A 25292-nucleotide genomic window follows, 5' to 3' on the forward strand; every position below is an offset into this window, starting at 1 on the left:
TCGTCCTCAGTGCAGGGCAACAGGTAAGAGCTCCTTTCAGCCTGGTGCCCTCTATCTGGTCTGTCTGCCCTGTTCAGGGATCCCTCACACTGAATCTCTGGTCTGACCAGATCTTTCCCTTTATTTCTTAACACTGGCCTCTTTGTCATTTTGGTGTTTGCTCCCCACCCCACCATCTCTCCCTGCCATTTCTTGTTTTCCAGCATTTTCTCTTTTCCCCTTTTCTGTCTTTTGTTAAGTTTTCAAAACCACTCACTTCATCACTAACACTCTCGCTTGCTCTATTTTTCCTTCTTCTGAGTTCTCTATCTTTGCTCCTAAATTTTTCTTTCTCTACGCCCCCTCTCTCCCTCCCTCCCTCCATCCCTCCCTCTCTCCCTCCTCTTTTCTCTTTCCTCAGTTCTGTGTCTCTAGTATTTCTTTCTCTCTCTCTTCTGCTTCTCAATTGAGAAAAGTGTCTTAATATGTCTTCCTGCAATTCTCCATCCCTCCTCCCTTTGACTCCTCTTTGTCCAGCTAGCAGCAGAGCTTAAAGGGTCAGAACCTAGGGACCAGAAAAGGAAGGGAAAACTAGGGAATGTAGCTAGGAAGGGAAAACTGAGGGGATGTAGGAGGCATGGGAATGAAGAATTGAGTCATGAAAGACTTGGGGAAGTCGAGAGATGAATAATTGACAAAAATAAGGGGGGAGGTGGAAGAGGAATGTTGTGTCATTATGCAAAAAAGGCAACAGATTTGTATTCTCACCCTAAGTTGCTGCAAAAACTTCAGCTTTTCATCCTCTGAAAAAGAGGGTTTGGTCTATGATTCCCACAACTTTTCTCATTTTTATTTTGTGGTCTTCCAAATTTTTCTGTTTCTCAGAACGCCTGATTCCAGGTATTTAAAAAAAAATCTGTATGTCTTTTTTTTGCATAACTTGGTCTTTCTTACCATCTGCCAAAAGATGGTAGGTTGAGGGTGCTAAGAAGGAAGTAAGACATGATGCTTATGACTCCTGAAGAGAAGTGACCATTTCCCCTCCAGACCTAATTGATTCATGCAAAGCAGGGCACAAAAGGGAGACAGAGGAGCAAGGAATGCTGTATCGAATAGTTTTTGGTTTTCTGCTGGGGTAGAGTTGAAGTTGGCTCTGGTACGGCAGATTAGTTGCTGACATAAGGAAGCATTTTAAAGGTGCAGGGCACTTCCTAAGACCTAAAATTTCACCATCATTTCTTTGGCTGAAAGCATTGTTTTAAACGGACCCCTGGCAAGGATTACCACACAGTGGGTAAATAAGTTGCTAAATGGGGGATGAATGAATGAATGGATGGATGTTCAATAGTACCTGACCTGTTCCTTTGGTAAAGGCATTGGTCACAAAAGGCAAATGTCCTGGAAATTGACCTAAGTTAATGAAGCACAAGGGATAAATATCTGGATCAGGTCTTTAATCAAGAAAATGTGCAGTAACATTTGAATCATGGATGCACAGTACTTAAATTAATGGTTTCTGGAACAAGACTGCCTAGGTTCAAACCCTTCTTTTTCTGATTCTTAGCTCTTTGACATGGATAAGTTACGTAATATTGGGGGTCCTCGATTTTCTCATAACAAGGTTGTCATGAGGATTAAATAAGTTGAAGAATGTGAAGCATTTACAACAGAGCCTGTCACAGTGAGGGATCTGTGAGTATTTGATTATCAGAACTGGATGGGATCTATGGAATTATCTAATCCCCTGTCTGCAGAGAAACTAAGACCCAGAGAGGGCAAGTACTATAAGTTAACACACCAAGTTGTAATAGGATTGAGACAGGAATCAGGTCTTCAGCTTTCTAGAACTGGCCTAGATGTGACTGACCTTGGCTGTACTTTATAGAAAGTGGAGAAAATAAAAACACTGGCTGATACTTGTTCAGTATTTATCCTGGGATAGGTACTCTTCTAAAAACACTTTCTATGGATTATATGACTGAATCCTCACACATCCCTGTAAAGTAGATAGTCCTTGTTATTATCTACAATTTACATAAATAAGATATAGGGCAGGGAAGTGACTTTTCTAAGGTCCCAAAGTTAGCGAGTGGTGGAGCAAGGCCTGATTCAAACCTAAGTAGTCTGGTTCCAGACTTTATGTTCTTAATACTCTAATTACCTAAAATGCTTCCTTGATTCAATTTTACTCACTCCAGTCTCATAGCAAGTAGTAGGATAGAATGAAATAGATTCCAAGGTACTTTGACTCAAGGTCATAATGAGGGCTATGCTAAGTGAGGCAGGACAAATTCCAGGAAAGGAATATCAGAACAAGAGAAATTGGAACTGCAGCTTGAAAGAACTTGAGAATACAACAAATTCCAAGAAGCAGTCTATATTCCCCAGGATCCTGAGCATATTATCATCACCAAAAGTCTCTTAGAGGTGGTGAGCATATTAAACTCTTATTATTTTTATATATGAAAGATGGGGCTTAATCTGCCACCATCCCAAGGCAGGATTGGACTTTGCCTCTAATCTTGGGATATTCCTCAATGTCGTTGTCATGTCAGTCTTGCTGTTGGGTGGAAGGAATGTACAGGATAATGGAAAATGGCCATCTGCCTTGCCTGTCTGTTCCTGGGTATCCAGCTGTTTTACCACCAATAGCCAGGGCCAGAGCCAGCCCCAGCCAGATGCTCAGACATGATTCCAGGAAGGGGCTCTTCTTCTCTCCCACACCCTAGTCTCAGCTTAGGGAGTGGTCAGACCCCAAAGATGATAAACTCTGGGAGCTTTATCTGTGGTTTGCAGGCTCATCTCCCAGCACTTCAGCCTTCACAGGCAGGCAGGGGTGGGAAACTCATAATTCTAGATATGAGGTAGGCACTGGATCCAATCCATTACCTATCATGTAAAGTAGGCATAATTACTTTTTATTTGACAACTGATGAAAGCCAAGACTCAGAGAGGGGAAGTAACTTCTTCAAGATCATCCAGTTAGGGGGTTGGAATTTAAATAAGAAAACCTAACATTTACATTTATTGAAAACTTACTCTGTGCCAGGCACTATCCTAAAGGCTTAACATGGGTTATTTCATGTATCCTTCCAACAACCTTTCTACCTCTGCCAATTTCAAGACCAACATGCCCCCAGTTTACATACCTACCCAGGCTGCTATGAAAAGCTGTGAGAGTTGGGGAGGGGGGTGGGAATGCTCTGGTATAGAACATGGGAAGGAGACTGCTTTGCGAGGCAGGGGAGAGGACTTACCCTATGAGATTAAGGAAAGAAGGAGGTTGCCATATGAGGACAAGGTCACAAGCTCCTCCTGCTCACCTGTCTCTCCCAACATAAGGCTCTATACACTGAGGGTGCTGTTAGCATCTACTCAGTAGCTTTCTTAGCTGTGCCAGGGTCTTAGTCTTCCCATGTGTTCCCATTATTCTATCCTTTATCTTGTTTCACCCTTTGATTCTGGCTCTCCAACTTGCCCTTTTTATTTAAATCTGTTTTTCTCTCTTGATTTCTCCAGTTGTCTTTCTCTTGGAAACTCTCAGCCCCCTCTCCTCCCAACCCTCATCCTTCCCTGTAGCCACCTCTCAGTCTCTATCCTTTGACCTTCTCATTTATTCTACTCCCTCTGCCCTTCTGTCTCTCTCTCCCTAACTTCTCTGCTTAGCCCACCCTAAGGCAGCATTTCTCCTTCATTTTTGTGTCTGACTGACTCTGTCCCTGCAGGATTCTTCTCTCCTGCTCTTGTTTTTATGACTCTTTGTATGAGCCTCCAGGCTCTTGGATCTTTCCTCATGTCCCTTTTGTGTCCTTCTGTCCCTGCTTCTCCTGCTGCACTGGCTAGTCTCCCATCCCTTTCCTCTTAAATAAGCCTCTTTCCCCATCCTTCTATATTTCTCATCATCCTCTTGTTCTTGGTTTGTGTCATTCCTCCTCTTCACATCTGTTTGCATCTCTATCCTGTGTCCTTTCCTTCTGTTTTGACCTCTTTCTCTCCTTCAATTTCTGTTTTTCTGACTCTACCACCACCACTACCACAACCATACCTTTGTTCCCTACACTTTCCTCCTTTTATTTTTTTGAAATTTTATTTCCTTCTGACTACTCTTGCACTACTCTCCTTTTTGTTCCTCCATCAGAGAACCTGTTCATTCATTTATTCACTCCCAAATTCAACAGGTATTTCTTGAGCACCTATATGCAATTTGGTTTCTCTTTTCTTAATCTCCTCTCTGTCCAGTTCCTCTCCTTTTCCTCTTTCAGAGACCCACAGAATATGTTTTCGTGTCTTGTCTTCCAGCTCCATTGGGCCCTGCTTTCACCTCCTCCTTTATCTGTGCTTATCCAAAAGCCAGAAGCAAATCCACAGGCAGAAAAATACCGTCTGGGGACAGAGAGTCTACAAGGCCTAAGACTTACCCTTTTTTCCTGTTCCCTGGACTTCCTGAAGCTGGTCCCTGTGGTCTCAAGCTCCTTCTCCATCTCTGGCTAAGTTTGATTAGGAAACACCCTGGATAAGCCTCAGGAGTTCTGGCCAATGGCATCTGTTTGCACTAGCAGGCTGAATCTTCACTTGGCCGAAGTCAATATTCTTAGACTCTTGGCTTCACGGGTTGGTGGGTTGTCAACTCTCATTCTGCCTTACACAAACTTTGGTGATCCTCACCATCACAGAAGGAGTGGGTAGCAGAGTCTGAGTCAGAACCCAGGCTTTCTGACCTCCAGTTCAAACTCTTTCCTTCACCAGTTTGCCTCATGGTCAGTTTCCTATTTCTTTCTCTCTGATACCCTAATGCTACATTTTAATATTGGGAAAGAAGTTCTTTCTTTGAAAGAATAGTAAAGGTATCTCTAAGGGCAGCAAGCTTTGGATGGGGAGCTAGAGACAAAGGGTCAAACACAAGAATGATCCTTTGCTTTTGGTCAGGCCATCATAATCCAATCTCATCTCCTCCATGTCTTCTGCAGGACTTCGGGCTCAAGATGGTGGCAGCAGCTATGTTGCTACGATGTTGCCCGGTGCTTGCCCGGAGTCCCATAGGCCTCCTGCATAAGGTGACTAAAGCTCATCAGTTCCTGTTTGGTATTGGACGCTGCCCCATCCTGGCTGCCCAAGGACCAGCATGCTCTCAAGTCCACCTTAAAGCAACCAAAGCTGGAGAAAGTAAGAAGAGGCCACTGTTACAAAGGGAAGAATATTTGGGCCCTCAAGACAAGGTTTCAAATCATACTGGCTATCAATGCGTAACAATTTGGAGGGTTCATGTGAAAAGTATCAAGGCAGAATAAAGTGGTCTAAATATTTACCCAGCATCTGTCTTCTCCCAGAATTTCTAGAAAGAGTTTCAATCCCATACCCCTCATATACTATACATTAGCCATGCTGAAACTACTTAAAAATGCCCGAATCAACCCTATAGTTTCAAGATTCTGTGCCTTTGCTCCTGCCAGACTATTCTCTCTAATACTCTATGCCAGAGTAACTCATATTTCTCATTCAACACAGAACTTGAACATCATCTCCTCTGTGATGCCCAAAAACTCCAGCTTGTCCCATTCTGATTCTGGGTCATGTCCCCTGCCTCTTCTAGACTTCTGTAGCCCCTGTCCTCTCTTACATCCCAACACTTTACACAACATGTCTTCAGTGTGTGCCATTCCCACCAGCTCAGGAGAACCCTCTAGCACAGAGACTAGACTCTATCTCTGTGTCTCCATTGTAAGTCTCAGTAATCATTGTTAAACTAAACTTGTGACTAGAAATGTATCCACAACTAATCTCTTATCTTTGCATAGACTCTTCATCTTGGGCCAAAGGCCACTGTCCCTTCATGTTGTCAGAACTCCAGGATGGGAAGAGCAAGATTGTGCAGAAAGCAGCCCCAGAAGTCCAGGAGGATGTGAAGGCTTTCAAGACAGGTTGGAGTCAAGTTCTACCTTATCCAATTTCTACTCCTAATGCATGAATCCACCTCATCATAGTCCTAAACTAGGTTAATCCAAGGACAGCCAGTGTGCATCCCATAATGGGAAGTCCAATTTTTTCCAGGTAGCATAGTAGGCAACACCTTAGACTGTGCACTGTATTATACCCTTCCAAACACACATACATAACTTTCGAACCCTCTAGAGTTTTGCCTCCTCTTTCCCAGATAGCTAAATGGATCCCAACAGGCTGAGCTTCCATATTTAAGCAATTTTATAACAATCTAAACTTGCATAAAAGAGCAAAGGTTAAGGGTAGATATAGCCCTTAGAACGGCAGAGAACCCTGAGTAAACTCAACTTAATCCCACTTGAGAGATGGGATATCATTAAGGACAAAAATTTCAACACTGAAATTTAACAATGTTCAGAAAAGAATAATAAGGTGCACTTCCCTGTATCTACCTCCCAAGTGCTAGACTCAGGATGGATGCCCATTACCTTACCTAAGGAAAAATCATAGTTGGGAGAAGTATGAAGTCACATTTCCTGACACTATAGGTCTTGCCAATTGGGGAGATGAGTAGGACCTCTTCTTTTCTCTGCAATAGGCTTTTCTACTTTATAAATCTGAATTTTCATACGTTGCATTGAGTTTAAACAGGACAATATATGTTTCTTTTTTTTTTCCCTGTCTCCTTATGGCCAATGAATTATACACTCCCTCTCAGACCTGCCCCATTCCTTGGCCTCAACCAGCCTGAGGAAGCCATTCTCCAGTCCCCAGGAGCCAGAGCAGATTTCAGGGAAGGTCACACACTTGATTCAAAACAATATGCCTGGTGAGTTTGCTATGGTTACAATAAAGGGGTTGGAATAGGGAAGGAGTGCTGAAAGGCATCTGGCACAGTAGAGGAAATGGTATGGAAGAGCTTTGGGTTTGAAGGGAATCTGAATTGAAGTTTTAATGCTGCACTTGCAGGATCTGTGTGCTTTGGCAAGTAAGTCATTTTTCTTCAGTGGGTTTTTAATACCTACCTCAAGAGGGTATCATGAGAAAATAAAATTATGTTTATGGAACTGTTTCAAGCTTGTTATGAGATGTCAACAAATATTAGGCTTATTCCCATTATTTCTTCTCCATGCTTCCCTCAAAAACTCACCCTTCAGAGAGCCTTTTCTCATTTCTTATATGTGTTCATATTCATTTGTCATAATAAAATCTGCTTTATTTTGTAAATATAAAACAAATACAAATTATTGTAAAATAGTTTTCAACAAGTACAGGAAAGCATAGAATAAAATTTAAAGCACTCAGAGTTCCACTATACAACATTAACTTTTTGTTCTTTTTGTTATATTTTCCCCCAAATATTTTACTATGGCTAAAATATACACAACCCCCCTCTGCTCTCATCATCACACATACGTGATCTTATTCTACTCAGAGTATGTTATGATATTTTGTTCACTTAATAATACATTGTGAACATCTTTCCATGTCTTAAACTTAAAGCTGCACAATGATTATTAGTGGTTGAACTATTTTCTATGGTAAGGATGCAACATCGGTAAGTTTATCAAGTATGTATAATTTACATTGTTGTCCTCAATTTTTGTATTATTTTAATTTAGATCATACATTGGTTTTATAAACACATAAACATAAACAATGAAAACACACAGTATTATCTTTCTTAGTTTTTTTAACCTTGAAATCTAACCATAATATACTACTCTGCAATCCTCTTTTTTCCTCACTGAACAATATTCCTTGGAGATCTCTCTCTCTCTCTCTCTGTCTCTCTCTCTCTCTCTCTGTCTCCCCCTCTCCCTTTCTCTATGTGTGTGTGTGTGTGTGTCTCACTTTTCAATACTTGCTTCCTAATATTTTTATTACAGATGTATTATCAAACTTTTAAGTCTATCAATATGATATGTGATTAAATATCTTTCTACATTTACTGAAATTCTTTGCCCATTTTTCTACGGGGCTGGAAATTTTCCTGATGTTTTCAGAAGGTTTTATTTTTTTTAAAGAAATAAGTTCTGGATATCAATATTTTTCTGTTAAATATGCTGCAAATAAATCTCTAGGTATGTCAGGACGTGCATTTTTAAAATTCTTGGTGCATAATTACAAACACCCCTACAGCAAGGATGTTACCAATTACTACCCCACTCCCCAAAATCCACATAAGTTGCTGTGCGTAACAATGATGTCTCATGTATAGAGCTCTAGAGCTTAATAAGCCCTTTGGAATATATTATTTCAATTTATCCTGAAAATAGAATTGACACATTTTGTAGTTATAGTAGGCTAAAGGAGTGAGCTCTGAGTCTCTTACTTGCTAGATATTTACCTGATGCATGACCTTGGTCAAGTTATCTGCTCTCTTTATGCCTCAGTTATCTCATTTGCAAAATGAGGATACTAATAGAACTTTCCGTATAGAGTTGTTGTGAAAAATAAATAAAAATAATATTGATAAAGTTCCTGAGAGAGACTCTTGCATGTATTAGAAACTCATTAAATGTTACCTATAATAATATAATTAAACATTAGCTCCTGTTATTATTACTCCTACTGCCAAGACTAAAATAGTAAAAATACAATTACTATGAGCCAGATGTTAGCTCAGGTACATTATGTGCTGTTTGTTATCAGATGCTCACAACTGTGCAAGGAAGGTATTAAGCCCCTTTCAACAGATGAAGACACTAAAACTAAGAGAGGACTCACTACTTGCTCAAAGTCACACAACTAACACAACTAGACCCAGAAATTAGAGCTATCAACATTGCTTCCACTGAAACTGAAAGTAGTAACTCTAGTCAGAATGCTTCCATACTAACCTGGGGAAGAGAGAGATGGCCATGCCAAGTATAGGAAGCCTGAGTGAATGTGTGAATGAATATTGAGCGAATGACTGAGTGAGTGATCGTTGAATGAAGTAGTACAGAGTTAACAGTAAATCAATGACAGAGTAAATAAATGAATACATGGAAAGAACATTATAGAACTCAAAACTTAACAGCATGGATACAATACAGATTAGTCAGAAAGAGATTTGAAATGAATTCTTTTCATCCTCATCTCCTACAGGAAACCAAGCCTTTGGTTATGACCAGTTTTTCAGGGACAAGATCATGGAAAAGAAACAGGACCACACCTATCGTGTGTTCAAGACTGTGAACCGCTGGGCTGATGCATACCCCTTTGCCCAACACTTCTCTGAGGTGTCTGTGGCCTCAAAGGATGTGTCTGTCTGGTGCAGTAATGACTACCTGGGCATGAGCCGACATCCTCGAGTCTTGCAGGCCACACAGTGAGTAATAGAGTCTGGGCCATGAGCTATGTGGGCACATCCAGAAAGGATCTGAAGCCACAGATGAAAGGAAAAGGCAGAGCTTTGGAATCCTGAGTTCCATTGTCACCCCTTCTGTCCAAGATCCTGCAGCTTATCTAATCCTCAGATATGAAATGAGACAGTTAACAAATGTTTTCTAAAGCCTTGCGTGTCCAGTGCTATGAAGGAGAAGGATGGGAAACCTAGCAGGTCCTACTCTGTGTGAGTTCTTAATCTAGCTGGAGAATTGGTATTGCTGAAGATGGTGTATAACTTCCTTTATGCCTTCCAAACTGCTCAAGTTCCACCCAGTTCTTCTTCCATTCTTGAATGCTTCCAGCCCTAAAAGGAAGGTTCATGTGTCCCTGTCCTTCCCATTCTTCCCTCTACTTTGTCACATAGGACACAATTGATAGAGGATCATTAGATCACATTGACCTTTACCAAGGAAGGGAAAAATACCTTGTTCCTCAGATACTAACAAGATTTTTTTTCTGCTTTTTCTCCTCTCTGTCTTTTTTTCCTGGCCAGGGACACCCTGAACCGTCATGGAGCTGGAGCTGGTGGCACCCGTAACATCTCAGGCACCAGTAAATTCCATGTGGAACTTGAGCAGGAGCTGGCTGAGCTGCACCAGAAGGATTCAGCACTGCTTTTCTCCTCCTGCTTTGTGGCCAATGATTCCACTCTTTTCACCTTGGCTAAGATCCTGCCAGGTAAGCCTGAGGCCTGATCTTTGTTCAGGGCTATATCTTGCAACAAAGCATCTAGTCTCATTGTCACCTTTGCTCCTCCCCTCTAATCTGAGTTTTTTGCTCCCATTGCTCTTCTTTCTTTCCCACTTTGCATATCCTCAACACTGGATAATTATATCCCTCTGCTTTCTGCCTTTGTGAGCCTAAGCTGAGGACCACTACTGGGCACCATAATATCACCCAACTTCAAAGAATGGTAACATAAATTCATCACCTCCCAAACTCGACTCAGCCCTTAACAGTTATTAAAAAGTCCTTTTATGTCTTCACGGAAGCTTTTTCGAAACTTCCCTCTTCTAAAATATCTGACAACCTCCTCCTTCACTCTTCGCAAATAACCTCATATTCTATTAAAGAAAGCAAAGCCACAAGAAAGGAACTTTATTCCCACCAATCCAATGAACTTATTTGATTATTCACTGGCATTTTCACATTCCCTCCTTCTACAATTGAAGGCATATCTTTCCTCCCTAAAGCCAACTCATTCATCTGCATATTGGATCCCACCTTCCCACTGTCCCATTCTCGAGCTAATAATGTCCTCACTGCAGGACATTATTATGTCATCCTTTCATCACAGTCCCAACCCCTAATGATAACTTCCCACTTTTCCTAGTCAATTTTGGACTCATGCAATTGCTCTGATAAAAGACAGCAAAGATTCACATTCCCCAGCTTCTTTTTTTTTTTCAGCTCCTTGTGTCTTTTTTTTTAATTAAACTTTTATTTAATGAATATAAATTTCCAAAGCACAGCCCATGGGTTACAATGGCTTCCCCCTTCCCAAAACTTCCCTCCCACCCACAACCCTCCCCACCTCCCGCTCCCTCTCCCCTTCCAATCACATCATGATTCATTTTCAATTCTCTTTATATACAGAAGATCAGTTTAGTATATATTAGGTAACGATTTCAACAGTTTGCCCCCGTATAGCAACACAAAGTGAAAAAAAAATACTGTTGGAGTACTAGTTATAGCATTAAATAAGAGTGTACAGCACATTAAAGACAGAGATCCTACATAATATTTTTTAATTAATTAATTTTCTATTCCATTTCCAATTTAACACCAGGGTTTTTTTTTTTTTTTTCATTTCCAATTCTCTTTATATACAGAAGATCGATTCCGCACATAATTAGTAAAGATCTCATCAGTTTGCACCCACACAGAAACACAAAATGCAAAAATACTGTTTCAGTACCAGTCATAGCATTACTGCATATTAGACAACACATTAAGGACAGACCCCACATGGGATGTAAGTACACAGTGACTTCTGTTGCTGACTTAACAATTTGACACTCCTGTTCATGGCGTCAGTAATCTCCCTAGGCTCTAGTCATGAGTTGTCAGGGCTATGGAAGCCTTTAGAGTTTGCTGACTTTGATCTTATTCCGATAGGGTCATAGTCAAAGTGGAAGTTCTCTCCTCCCTTCAGAGAAAGGGGCCTCCTTCTTCGATGGCCCTGTTCTTTCCCCTGGGATCTCACTTGCAGAGATCTTTCATTTAGGTCTTCTTTTTTTTTCTTTTCCATGGTATCTTGGCTTTCCATGCCTACAATACTCTCATGGGCTCTTCAGCCAGATCCGAATGCCTTAAGGGCTGATTCTGAGGCCAGAGTGTTGTTTAGGACGTCTGCCATTCTATGAGTCTGCTGTGTATCCCACTTCCCATGTTGGATCTTTCTCTCCCTTTTTGATTCTATCAGTTAGTATTAGCAGACACTTGTCTTGTTTGTGTGATCCCTTTGACTCTTAGACCTATCAGAGCCATCGGTTGTGAACTGAAATTGATCACTTGGACTAGTGAGATGGCATTGGTACATGCCACCTTGATGGGATTGTATTGGAATCCCCTGGCACATTTCTAACTCCATCATTTGGGGCAAGTCCGATTGAGCATGTCCCAAATTGTACATCTCCTCCCTCTCTTTTTCCACTCTTAAATTTAACAGGGATCACTTTTCAGTTAAAATTTAAACACCCAAGAATAACCGTGTGCCAATTACAGAGTTCAACCACTAGTACTAGAACAACAACAAGAACAAATACTAAAAAGGATAAAGTATTACACTGTACATCTAGAGTCAGGACAAGAGCTGATCAGGTCATTGTTTCTTATAGTGTCCATTTCACTTCAACAGGTTTCCCCTTTGGTGCTCAGTTGTCGCCAATCAGGGAAAACAAATGATATTTGTCTCTTTGGGACTGGCTTAATTCACTCAGCATGATGTTTTCCAGATTCCTCCATCTTGTTGCAAATGACTGGGTTTCATTGTTTCTTACTGCTGTATAGTATTCTATGGAGTACATGTCCCATAATTTCTTTATCCAGTCTACTGTTGATGGGCATTTGGGTTGGTTCCAGGTCTTAGCTATTGTGAATTGAGCTGCAATAAACATTAATGTGCAGATGGCTTTTTTATTAGCCAAATTAATTTCCTTTGGGTAAATTCCAAGGAGTGGGATGGCTGGGTTGTATGGTAGGGTTATGTTCAGGTTTCTGAGGAATCTCCAGACTGACTTCCATAGTGGCTTAACCAGTTTGCATTCCCACCAACAGTGGGTTAGTGTCCCTTTTCCCCCACATCCTCTCCACATTCCCCAGCTTCTACTGGGCCCTCTGTGCTTTCTGGCAATCTTGTTTCCTGGGTCAGCTCTCCAAGCCGCTGGGAAGTTTTGCCAAACTCCCATTCTCCTCAGCCTTCCTATACCTCCTCACTATCCCCCTCAACAGAAGACTTCACCTCATTCTGAAAATAGAAGATCCCAGACATCAATGTCCTCAACTCCTAGCTGCAAAGTACCTACAAACTCACAAGAACCCCCTCCTGTCCCCATTCCTTCTCTCCTGTTATAATGGAAGAGGTGCCCTTTTTCCACTGATGCTCAATGTCCCATTCCCCTCTTCCTCCTTAAGAACCTGATCTACCAGCTCTCTCCTTATCTTCAGCTTCTCCAAATCTTTAAATATGTTTTAATCTCTTGAATCTTAAAAAACACTTTTTCCAACCCCGTCACCTTTTATCTACTGCCCTATTTTTCTCTTCCTTATAACAAAGTGCTTGAGAGACATCGTCACATTTGTTACCTTATTCCTCACTTCCTGACTCTTCAGCGCATGAAAAATATCACCACTACTTCTTAGAAAACTTTTCCAAGGTCACCCAAAATCCTCAAGTAAACCCAACATCTTTGGCATGTTTTTATTCAGTCAATTCCCCCTCAGCCATTAAAATCTAATTTCTTTCCATCTCTGCTGATACCATCTTAGCCTAGACCAACATCATTTTCTTGATTTCACCTTTGCCTTCCTAGAATCTATTGTCCTCAGCAGTCAGAAGTATGTTTTTAAAAGGTAAAATCTGGCCAGCGCTGCAGCTCAATAAGCTAATCCTCCATCTTGTGGCGCCGGCACACCAGGGTCTAGTCCTGGTCAGGGTGCCAGATTCTGTCCCGGTTGCCCCTCTTCCAATCCAGCTCTCTGCTGTGGCCTGGGAGTGCAGTGGAGGATGGCCCAAGTGCTCGGGCCCTGTACCCCATGGGAGACCAGGAGAAGCACCTGGCTCCTGCCATCAGATCAGCGCAGTGCGCCGGCCACAGCGCGCCGGCTGCAGCGGCCATTAGAGGGTGAACCAACGGTAAAGCAAGACCTTTCTCTCTGTCTCTCTCTCTCTCTCACTGTCCACTCTGCCTGTCAAAAAATAAAAATAAAAATAAAATGTAAAATCTAACTTTGTCACTTCCCTGGTCAAAACCTTTTAATGCACCCGCATTGCCCACAGTACTAAATGCAAATTCCTTATCATGGCTTCTACAGCTCTCATAAACCTGGCTTCTGTATATCTCTCCAGCCTTATCTTTTGATAGCACTCTTCTCACTCATTCATGCAATAATGTATTCATTCATACACTGATTCACTCACACAAATCAAGTCACTTGTTTATTCAACCATGCATTCAAAAAATGCTTACTTTCCATCTACTGTGTACTTAGCCTTATTCTAGGTGCCAGAGACAGAGAGTCTAAAAAAGAATGTTTCTTCCTTCAGGAAGCCATGGCTCATTTTCTCAAGTAGATGCTATTCCTTACTCTCATGAAAGCCATAGTTCCTTGATGTCAGTGAAGTGTTGGGGGCCAGAAATCAACTGCATCCACCAATATACCACCTCCACCTGTCCTTCCAGCATTGCCTAGTAGAAAACCCTGCATTTCTCAGTTTCTAGAGAAAGGCCTTCTCTTCTCTGGACCTTAACTTTCTCACCTGAACAGCAAAGGGATTGGATCCCATGTTTACTAACTGCTCTTCCAGTTCTGACATGCCTCAATCCTAGGATTCCAAAACTGAATTCCCGGTAAGTATCCATATCTGTAACTATCAGCAGATGTATGCACCTGAAAGAGGTAGAATTTAATCTAGATCAAGAAGAATCTAGCATCAGTACAAATCAACAAGCACATCCTAGGAAAGATCCCTTTCCAAGTCTTGATCTTATGTGTCAGGGAGAAGGAACAAGGGCCCTATCCTCAAGAAATTCTAAAACATTCCTAGGAAATTAAATTTTCCCTCATTTCAAGATAGTCAAGAGACAATATCGGGATTAGAAATGACTGGAAGGTATAGAGGTCAGAATTTTATGGCTGAGGAATTTTTCCAAAGGAGGAAGAGTTGTCACAAAGGCTTCTACAAGAAAAAGGAGCACAGCAGAGTCTTAAAGGGAAGACAGGGCTGTCCCTTTTCCCCTTTCAGGTCATACTTGAAGGTTGAAGTGGGATCACTGAGACAGAAGTTTAAGGGATTATGCATCTGATTCTTCAGGTTGCGAGATTTATTCAGATGCAGGCAACCATGCTTCCATGATCCAAGGTATCCGCAACAGTGGAGCAGCCAAGTTTGTCTTCAGGCACAATGACCCTGACCATTTGAAGAAACTTCTAGAGAAATCCAATCCTAAGACACCTAAAATTGTGGCCTTTGAGACTGTTCACTCCATGGATGGTATGTATATGTGTGAGTGTATGCTTATTAATATTTGTCTCATAAAAACCATGCTGATAATGTAACAGCTAAAATTCATGGAGTACCTCTTATGTTCCATGCATAATTATTAGAATTTTAAACAGATTAATCTTCTTAATCTTCAATGAGTTAGGTGCCATGATTTTTTTTATGAGGAAACTAAGACATGAACAACTGGAATAACTTGCCCAAGTCCATACAGCTAGTAAATGCCAAGGGATAGAAGCAGCTATTACGCTTACCATATAGGCAAAGAAATTAAAGTTTACACAGAATCCAATTTGTCTTAGGTAGCTCAGCAAAGTGAGTGTTTGCACCATATGGCATATAACTCCAATTCCTTGCACTATACTCTGTCCAATAGAAATGATGTGCAAATCAATCACACTAGTATCTGGTTTCTACAAAGGAAAATTTCACAAAACATTGTCTAGGAGTTTTTCAAGGTCCAGTATGAAGCACTGGAACCAAAACAGGTTTTCAAGTCAGACCTTAATTCGAATCCAACCTTTGACATTTACTGCCTAGATGATCTTGGGTAACTGTTTAGTTCTCTCAGCTTCAATTTTCTCAAGGTAAAATATCAACTTGTAAGAACCAGACATGATGGAAACCATTCCATTTATTATGCTTCAGTAAAAATAAGTGAGTTTTCCTTTCCTATATCTTTTCTCCCAACTGAAATAATCCCAAAGCTTTCTGTTGCTGGCCCTATTGAGTAGAAGTCATGTGTTTTAGGCACTCCCTTCTCTGGATTTATTTAAGTGAAGAGCTGCTCATTTTATTTCAACTTTTCACTTTTGAAACTGAAAAAAAAAAGAGTTCATAGTCTTCCCTGTGTTAGCTAAAGTAAGTGCCATCGGAATCATACACAGGGCTATGACACCAGACTATCCAACTTCAGATCTCATCATGACAATGTACTAATTTGGTTAAGTTTCTTAATTTCTCTGTGTCTCAGTTGCCTTATTTGTAAAATGGAGGTAATAATTATAGAATAGCTGTAAAAGCTAGATGAGTTAATATATATACAGAACTTACTATCATGCCTACTTCTGTATTTGTACAACTAGTGATAAAGTAAAACCATCCCTTTCATATAGTTCTAAAACTTAGACTATTCAAATTAATTATTCTTCAATTGCAAACCACACTGGGGACATTCTACCTCCTTACATTTGGGAATAAATAATTCCTTATTTTTTAATAGAAATTCTACCTAAACTGTCAATACTAGAGGGTTGACTTCCTCCCATGGAAATGACGCTTGAACCATCTGTCTATTTTGACTCAGAACCGATTACCTGTATGTGGCTCCCCTCATGTTGTCCTATCAATTACTCACATTCTTTGTAATTGTCCTATCAATTACTCACAATCCTGTCCTGGTGCCCCTGATTCCACCTAAAGATATTTCATCAGCATTCCAACTCCCTGCACCTCAGCAGTTTCCAGGGAGCATAGAGTGATGAGGAATGGCTCAATGCCTGTGTTCTTGTATGCAGAGTGCTCACACGATCTATATATGAGATTCACAGCTATTTGATGATCTTATAAATGACTGTCAGTATGGACAAAGTATGGAAAATATGTTTGGAAAATGGAGGCATACATAGAAATTAGTTCTAATTTGCCTTCATTTGATATATTGAGACTGAGTCTGTAAGAGGGAGCCTTCAGGGAACTACATTGATACAGACAAGAGAAAAATACACTCCTCTAGAGACACAGAAAATATAGAGGCACAAGGAAATTCAGAAAGAGACACAATGGTACAGAGAAAGGCATTCAGGAGCAGAGAGATAATCATAGAGGCCAACACAAAAGGGTATAATGAGAGAGAAGGGGGAAGGGAAGGGAAAGGGAAGGAACAGGAAGAGAGAGGAGAGAAGTGGGGGAGGAAACTGAAAGACAGAGAAAGAAAAAGAAGAGAGAAAGGGGGGGAAGAAGGGGAAAGGAGAGGAAAAAAGCTAAAGACAGAAAAAATAGAGACATAGAAAAATATGGAAATGGCACAAAAAAAGAGAGTGACAGAAAACCAGAAAGACAGAAGGGGAGGCAGTGAAAATAAAGATATTGCTAGAACCTGGCCAAGGGAGTAAGGTCTACAATCAGGACTGAAATAGCTGGCACAAAAGGTGACTTTTTTCAATTTATTTAAACAAAGACATTATACAGGGTAGTGCCAACTCTATATGGAAATGCACAGACTTGCAAGGAAAAAATCAATATAAATGAGGCAGAGAGAGACCAGAAAAATAGCAAAAGAGGATAAACTTAGTCAGAATGAAGTAAAAATAGAAAGAGAACCAAGACTTGATCTCAGGCTGGGGAAAACACACACACGCAGTTTGGGCTGAAGTGGGTTCCGGCAGTTGATGTACACAAAAAGGTTTCTAATAGTAGCAAGTGAGGGGGCACATCCTCCTCCTCTCTACAACACCTTTGTCCAGTCCAAATCAGGCATGCATGGGAAATTCCGCCCAGGAGATGGATCTGGGGAAGGGCTATAACCTCCGACTTGTCCCCTGGCTTTGTTCAGGTGCCATCTGTCCTCTGGAGGAGTTGTGTGACGTGGCCCATCAGCACGGTGCCCTGACCTTTGTGGACGAAGTCCATGCTGTAGGACTGTATGGGTCCCGGGGCGCTGGCATTGGGGAGCGTGATGGAATTATGCACAAGATTGACATAATCTCTGGAACTCTTGGTGAGTGAATGCCTTGGACAACTCTTAGATACAATCCAGAGAGGAGGCCCCTGCAAGAACCTTTTGTTTCTCTTCCCCAAAGCTGCAGGAGCTGTTTGGGTAGAATTCACAGCCCCAAGTGACTCTTCTAGATTCCTTCCCTCTACTTCCTTCCCACTGCAGAGTTGCTGAGAAAGTCTGAGAGGGTGTTTTGAAAAGATCCCTGAGGCTGGGCCAAATAGCCAGGTTAGACCTAAGTAAGTGGAGACATAGTTCCAAACTCTTCCCCAATCCTAACTCCAAGCTTCATCTTAGTGCCACTCCTGGCCCTAACCAGCTAAAAGTCCCCGCCTAGCTCCTGCCTATCAAGTCACTGCACATGGCAGGACTCAAAAGTCCTATCACAAAGCAGCAGAATTATCAGCCCTGCCTGCTTCGTCATGGACAAGAGAGATGAAAAGAGGGCTGGGAAGGGAGACCAGAGTTCCAGCTTCTGGTGCAATTCCTTGTGTTACCTGGGGGCATGAACCTGTTCTTCTAAGGACTAATTATGGGTTCTGAACATATTGTTCTTTTCTGTCTCTAGGCAAGGCCTTTGGCTGTGTGGGTGGTTACATCGCCAGCACCCGTGACTTGGTGGACACAGTGCGTTCCTATGCTGCAGGCTTCATCTTCACCACCTCACTGCCCCCCATGGTGCTCTCCGGGGCACTGGAATCTGTGCGGCTGCTCAAGGGAGAGGAGGGCCAAGCCCTAAGACGAGCCCACCAGCGTAACGTCAAGCACATGCGCCAGCTACTAATGGATAGGGGCCTTCCTGTCATCCCCTGCCCCAGCCATATCATTCCCATCCGGGTGAGAGCCCCGCCTTGTCCACTGCACTCCCCACCTATCTCTTCTTGAAGCCTTCCCATGTCCAGCAAACTGATTGCTCCTGTCAACTCTTGGTTTTCCTATTAACCAGCTATTCTGGATTAACCAATCTTTTTTTTCTTTTTGTACAACCTATTACTTTGTGTTTATTACACTGTGCCCAGACCCTCTCTACACTGAGTAGGTATAGCCTATATTTCAGTTTTTTTTAAACTGTGGCTCACGATTATTAGTGGGCCATAAAATCAGTTTAGCAAGTTATGACTAGCATTAAAAAAAATAGGGCTCAGCATGTAGCCTAGCAGTTAAGATGCCCATATCCTATATCAGAATGCCTGGGTTCAATCACTGACTCAGGCTTCTTATTCCAGCTCCATGCTAATGCAGATCTTGGGAGGCAGTGGGGACCACTGAAGTAATCAGGTTTCTGAATTGCATTCCTAGGATTGCATTCCTAGCTCCTGACTTTGGCCCTACCCAGCCTCAGCCATTATGGACATTTGAGGAATGACTAGTGGATGGGAGATCTCTCTCTAATGCATTTTTAAAAAATAGAATAGAAAATGTTGGAGATTATCACAGATTGTAAGGGTATCATTTTGTGAGAAATTTTCAGTTTTACATCTATGTATATGTTGATATACATGTATATGTACAGTGATGGTATAAAATGCATTTCTTACTGAGAATTGAAGTAAAAAAGATAAAATTAAAAGCCACAAGCCTAGATGTTATTTTGGATCACCAACTATGTTTAACTATGTTTGGGTATTTACTGGCTTTAAAAATGAACTGCTCATGCTTTCATGAATAACATTTATTTGTGCTAATTAGTAAACAGGGTGTGGGAAAGACACTTTTGGTGACAATTTTATAGATGAGAAAGAAATATTGTCATCCCTCAGTATCCAAGGGATACCATGCTACAAGGATGATCAAGTCCCATACAAAAAATGCCATAGTATTTGTATATAATCTACACAATTCTCCCATGTACTTTAGATCATCTCTAGATTATTTATAATACCTAATACAATGTCAATGTTATGTAAATAGTTGCCTAATTATATTATTTAGGGAATATTCAGTACAGAGGCATTTTTAAAAATATTTTTGATCTGCAGTTGGTTGAATCCAGGGATGTAGAACCAGAGGACATGGATGGCTGACTATTTTGACTGATCCTCAGGCCAGCCCAATACCCCACCCCCTTTTTTAAAAAAAGATTTATTTATTTTACTTGAAAGTCAGAGTTACACAGAGAGAGAAGGCGAAGCAGAGAAAGAGTGAGAGAGGTCTTCCATCCACTGGTTCACTTCCCAGTTGGCCGCAATGGCCAGAGCTGTGCCAATCTGAAGCCAAGAGCCAGGAGCTTCTTCTGAGTCTCCCACATGGGTGCAGGAGCCCAAGGACTTGGACCATCTTCTACTGTTTTCCCAGGCCACAGCAGAGAACTGAATCGGAATTTAGAGCAGCCAAGACTCGAACCGGCGCCCATATGGGATGCAGGCAATGCAGGCAGCAGCTTTACCCACTACACCACCATACCGGGCCCCCAACATCCCCTTGAAAGACTGAATTTTAGGGCTGGCACTGTGGAGTAGTAGGTTAAGCCTCTACCTGCAGTGCCAGCATCCCATATGGGCACCTGTCTGAGTCCTGGCTGTTCCACTTCCAAACCAGCTCCCTATTAATGCACCTGGGAAAGAAGGGGAAGATGGCCCATATGCTTGGGCCCCAGACTGAATTTTAAAATACCCGTTATCTGAATCAAGCCAATGATGCACACAGAAGTAACTTGGGGAATTTGTCTTTTCACTTAGAACTACCCTCACATTAACCTACTAGCTAAGTAAAACTGGTGTGCTTGTTCTGAAATCAGCATCAAGATAAGGCTGCTGGCGCCACCTCCACCTCACTCCCTTCAAACCTAATTGTTAGCTCTGAGTTCCTCTGATAGAAATTCTGGAAATGCCACTAAGGGCCTTTTGAATGATATGTCCCCAAATTCAGTATTATTCCTCAATCTGGTTCCCTTTACCCACTTTTTTTTTTTGACAGGCAGAGTTAGACAGTGAGAGAGAGAGACAGAGAGAAAGGTCTTCCTTCTGTTGGTTCACCCCCCAAATGGCTGCTACAGCCGGTGCAATGCGCCGATCCAAAGCCGGGAGCCAGGTGCTTCCTCCTGGTCTCCCATGCGGGTGCAGGGCCCAAGCACTTGGGCCATCCTCCACTGCCTTCCCGGGCCATAGAAGAGAGCTGGAGTGGAAGAGGAGCAACCAGGACAGAATCCAGTGCCCTAACCGGGACTAGAACCCAGGGTACCGGCGCCACAGATGGAGGATTAGCCTAGTGAGCTGCAGTGCTGGCCCCCTTTACCAACTTAATGGAACTAGGGATCACAGGATGAGGGTGACAGGTTACTAACAGCCTTTCTCTTGAGCCCAGGTGGGTGATGCAGCACTCAACAGCAAGATCTGTGACCTCCTGCTCTCCAAGCATGGTATCTATGTGCAGGCCATCAACTACCCAACTGTCCCCCGGGGTGAGGAACTGCTGCGCCTGGCACCCTCCCCGCACCACAGCCCTCAGATGATGGAAGACTTTGTTGGTAAGTCCACAATATGGGTGCCTACAGTACTTCCCCAGCCCTCATCCAGTTGCTGAGAAAATTGAGAGGAAAGATGACACTCAATTAAAAAAATATATTTCTGGAACCCTACTGCATGCCAATCTGTATATTAGGGTCACAAATGAATGAGAAACAGATTCCTAAATTTATAAGAGCTCCATATAGTTGGGGAGACCATGGCAGGCACAAACAATAACAGGAAGCAGTTATCAAAACTAAACAAAGACAGCGCACTGGGGAGTTGTGGGAGCAGAGAGGAGGGGCCTGGCCCAGTCTACAGGATTCAAGATAGGCTTCCTACTTGACATGTTACCTGAGCTGAGTCTTGCAAGGTAAGCAGTATTGAGCCACAAAAAGAGGGTGTGGAAGAGGTATTCTTAGTAGAGTACACAGCATTATGAAAAGCAAGGAGTGGAGTTAAGAAGCAGCTTGAGGTATATTCAGGACAATAATCAGGTATTACTGGAATGCAGGATAGTCAGTATATAGTGGGGAGAGAAGTGTTAATCCATGAAGTCTGTAAAGACAATGAAAGACAGGGACTGGATTGAGAGGCTTGCGGAGCTGAGTAGTTCAAGTTTTACCCTGAAAGCTATCAATTTAGCCTTTCACCTAAAGTTTACTGAATTCTTGGGTGCAGTTTTCAGCCCAGGGCCAGGCATAGAGAAGCTTCTCATTACAGGCCCACAGATGAAAGACATATAGGCAGGCAATATTTAGCAGAGGGTACTGGTTCAGTGTGATACATTGTAGTGTTATAGTTACAGAGTGCTCATTTACAGCTAGAAAGGCTAAGAAGGCTGAAATTGGAGAGACACTGTGGGTGAGGAAGCCCTTGTACATGGATATGGTCAGTAACCTCCTTCCAGAATAAGGGAATGCCATGAGGAATGACCTATGGACAGGCGAGAAGGCCATGTTTACAACAGGGCCTCTCTCACCCCTTCCTTTGGCTCACTCCCCTTCAACTTCTCAACTTAACTCAGGCAGCCTTTCACTCATTATTTCAATAAATATTTATCAAGTACATGCTGTGTGCTAGACACTATTATAGGTGCTGGGGACCCAAGAGTAAACAAACAGTACACAAAATTGTTACCCACTGGAGCTTACATTCTAATGGAAATAGTCAAAAAGTTTTTTAAAAAATAAGCAAAGTAAATAATACATGAGTTTTTCATTGCTATAATGAAATACCTGAAACCAATTAATTTTAAAAATGAAAGAGATGTATTTGGCTCACAGTTCTAGATGCTGAAAATCCAAATGGCAAAGAGCAGCCTCTGGTCAGGGCTCCCTTTGACTGCATGACCTCATTGCAAATTGTAATGGTGGATTACAATGGGAGGAAATTATCACATCTCAAAACAGAAAATCAAAGAGGGCAAGAGAGAAAGAGAGAGAGAGACTGATTGATTCAAGGGTCAAGTTCAAGCTTAATAACTCATTCTTGTGAGCATTCACTTCAGGAAACCAGTATTTCTTTCCAAGGGGAGCATGCCTAATGACCTAAGCTCTCCCACTAGGCTCCACTCATAAGGGCTCCATCAGCTCCCACGTTGCCACATTGAAGCCCAAGCTCCCAACACATGAACATTAGCAGACACATCAAAAACTCAACCAAATAATAGCAAGTCACATATTACTTCTAAGCACAATGGAAAAAAATATAAAGCAGGATAAGGGGGACAGTAAGCACTGGAGGCAGGGGTTATGTTGGAAGAAGGTTATAGTATTACAGTGGCAAGGGTAGAGATCCATTGAGGTCACACTTAAGCAAAGATCTGAAGGAGGTAAAGGAGTTAGCTGGGCAGATATCTAAGTGAAGGGCATCCCAAGTAGTGGGAACAACCTAAGGCAGGGAAGACTCTGAATTCCTTTTATATTCGAGGAACAGCAAGATGAGTATGCATGGAGTGGTGTAAACAACTGAAAGAAAAATTGAGCAGAGAGAGGCAATGTGGGGCCAGATTATAGAAAGAACCTAAGTCATTGGAGATTGTGGCTTTTAGTGAAAGCCTTTGGAAGGATCTGAACAGAAGACTGACATATCTGACTCAGGTTTTAACAGAATTGTTCGCACTTCTATGTTGAGAACACAATGAAGGGAACAAAGGGAGCAAGAAGGGAAGCAGGCAAACACAACAAGGGGCTGCTGAAATATTTCAGCTCAGATTTGATCACAGCCATTGAGATGATAAGTGGCCCAATTTTGAAGGTAGAGCAAATGGTATTTGCTGATATATGGGGTAAGGAAGAGAGCAATACAGATGGCTCTAGCAGTTTTGGACTGAACTGGAATTGCCATCAACTGATATGGGGAGAGCTGAAAGTAAAGCAGGTTTAGAGGGTAGAGACATGAGTAGCTCAGTTGTGCTTGTGTTAAGCTAGAGCTACAGGAGGGCCACTTACAGACAAGTCAGGAAATCAAGCAAAAGGTCTGGGACAGAGATGAGAATTTCAGAATCATCAGTATATGATAGTGTTTAAAGCCATGAGACTAGATGAGATCACCAAGAGCATAAGCATAGAAAAGGCACTTTCTGCAGTGGGTCCTCTGAGTTCCCCTCCTCAAGTTCCCTTGTCATAGCACTGATGACACAGTATGATGACTATCTGTGTCATCTTCCTCACCAGGCTAGGAGTTTCCAAGGTGACAGGTTCACTTCATCCACAGTATCACCTGTACTGAGAGAGTGTGAGGTGCCAGGCAGGCCAGTATAGCTTCAAATTGTGTCAAGGAATCCTTCCCAGTCTTTTACACAGACCAGTACCCACAAATGGTAGCACTCAGAGCACACACTGGAGCAAAGAAATACTACTTTCAGTTTTGAGGTAACTCAAAAGGTTGAAGGATCAGTATCTTGGTACATCTGGGGATTTAGAAGACCTAATCAGTTTTTTCCCCTCCCTTTTCTTCCCACAACCTGCAGAGAAGCTACTGGTAGCCTGGAAGGAGGTGGGGCTGCCCCTTCAGGATGTGTCTGTGGCTGCCTGCAATTTCTGTCACCGTCCTGTGCACTTCGAGCTCATGAGTGAGTGGGAACGCTCCTACTTTGGGAACATGGGGCCACAATACGTCACCACTTACGCCTGAGAAGCCAGCTGCCTCATATTCTTCCTCCACCTGTAATTCACTTAAAGCTGGGCCTCCTCCTGTCCTCTGCTTTGCTGTGTGCCTCTAGCTGACTTGAGTCTGAAAATAAAGAGCAAACTGCAGCATCTGTAGCCTTTTCCTGGACAGGGGACAGACAACTACACCACATCTGACTCCCTCAAATAGTAGACTGTAACTCACTTTTTGGCCTGACCACCCCCACTTTACTGACAGAGAAGGGGAAGGGAATGACCATTGATTATACAATGAATTGCCCAAACAGCCAATACACTTGGCAGATTTACCTGAAATGGCTTTTTCCCATTGGTCCCAACAAAAATCCAGAGATTGACGCTACCTGGACACTTAGGTCCAAGGTAGGCCCTGAAGCCTGGAGACAGTCAGCCCTAAGCAAACTGCCTGGAGGGAAGGAGTGGCTCCCCAAAACTGAGGAGGTAATTTCCAGAAGGGGAACAAATATCTTCCTCATCTGTTGGCCTTCTTCCCACCCACAACATCTTATAGAATAGCTATTACCAGCCCAGTTTCCAAGATAAGACAAGAAGCGTGGCTCTAGCAAGCAACATGTTCAAAGCAATGTTCCCAAACTTTCCAGGTCACAGCACATGGGCAAAATTGACATGACGCACTTGGAAGAATTAATATTACTTGCCAAGGAGGCAATCTTCTGAGACGAGTGTGACTCCAGGCCTTGACTATCAACTCAGAGGGCTGAGAGACCCATTCCTTTCCACCTTATAACCTATTTGTGTCAGCTAAGGGACACCCTCACTGGGAACCTCTGGCTTGAGGCTACACAGCCCATTACACTTCTGCCACATTATGCCCACATCCCTTACTGATCCAACCTCAGTAGTACATGAAGCCCATACAATCCAAATCCAGTAGGGCCCTTTATGATGAACACCACTTGTCCCTCCTCCCCTCTCCCTAGGAGTTATATCATGAGGCTGCA

The 25292-nt window shown here is 42.4% G+C and overlaps 1 protein-coding gene across 1 annotated transcript; it reads left to right on the forward strand.

Annotated features, from left to right (window-relative positions):
* ALAS2 (5'-aminolevulinate synthase 2) lies at positions 1-24397 on the forward strand. Its single transcript, XM_062183534.1, has 11 exons — positions 1-23; positions 4947-5142; positions 5775-5897; positions 6635-6745; positions 9010-9232; positions 9785-9969; positions 14828-15007; positions 17571-17735; positions 18301-18569; positions 21036-21198; positions 24153-24397. The coding sequence occupies exons 2-11, from the start codon at positions 4962-4964 to the stop codon at positions 24314-24316; spliced, it is 1764 nt and encodes a 587-aa protein (XP_062039518.1). The 5' UTR covers positions 1-23; positions 4947-4961; the 3' UTR covers positions 24317-24397.
* Positions 24398-25292: the final 895 nt, after the last annotated feature.

The sequence above is a fragment of the Lepus europaeus genome, chromosome X, assembly GCF_033115175.1.
Source record: "Lepus europaeus isolate LE1 chromosome X, mLepTim1.pri, whole genome shotgun sequence".
Classification (NCBI taxonomy): domain Eukaryota; kingdom Metazoa; phylum Chordata; class Mammalia; order Lagomorpha; family Leporidae; genus Lepus; species Lepus europaeus.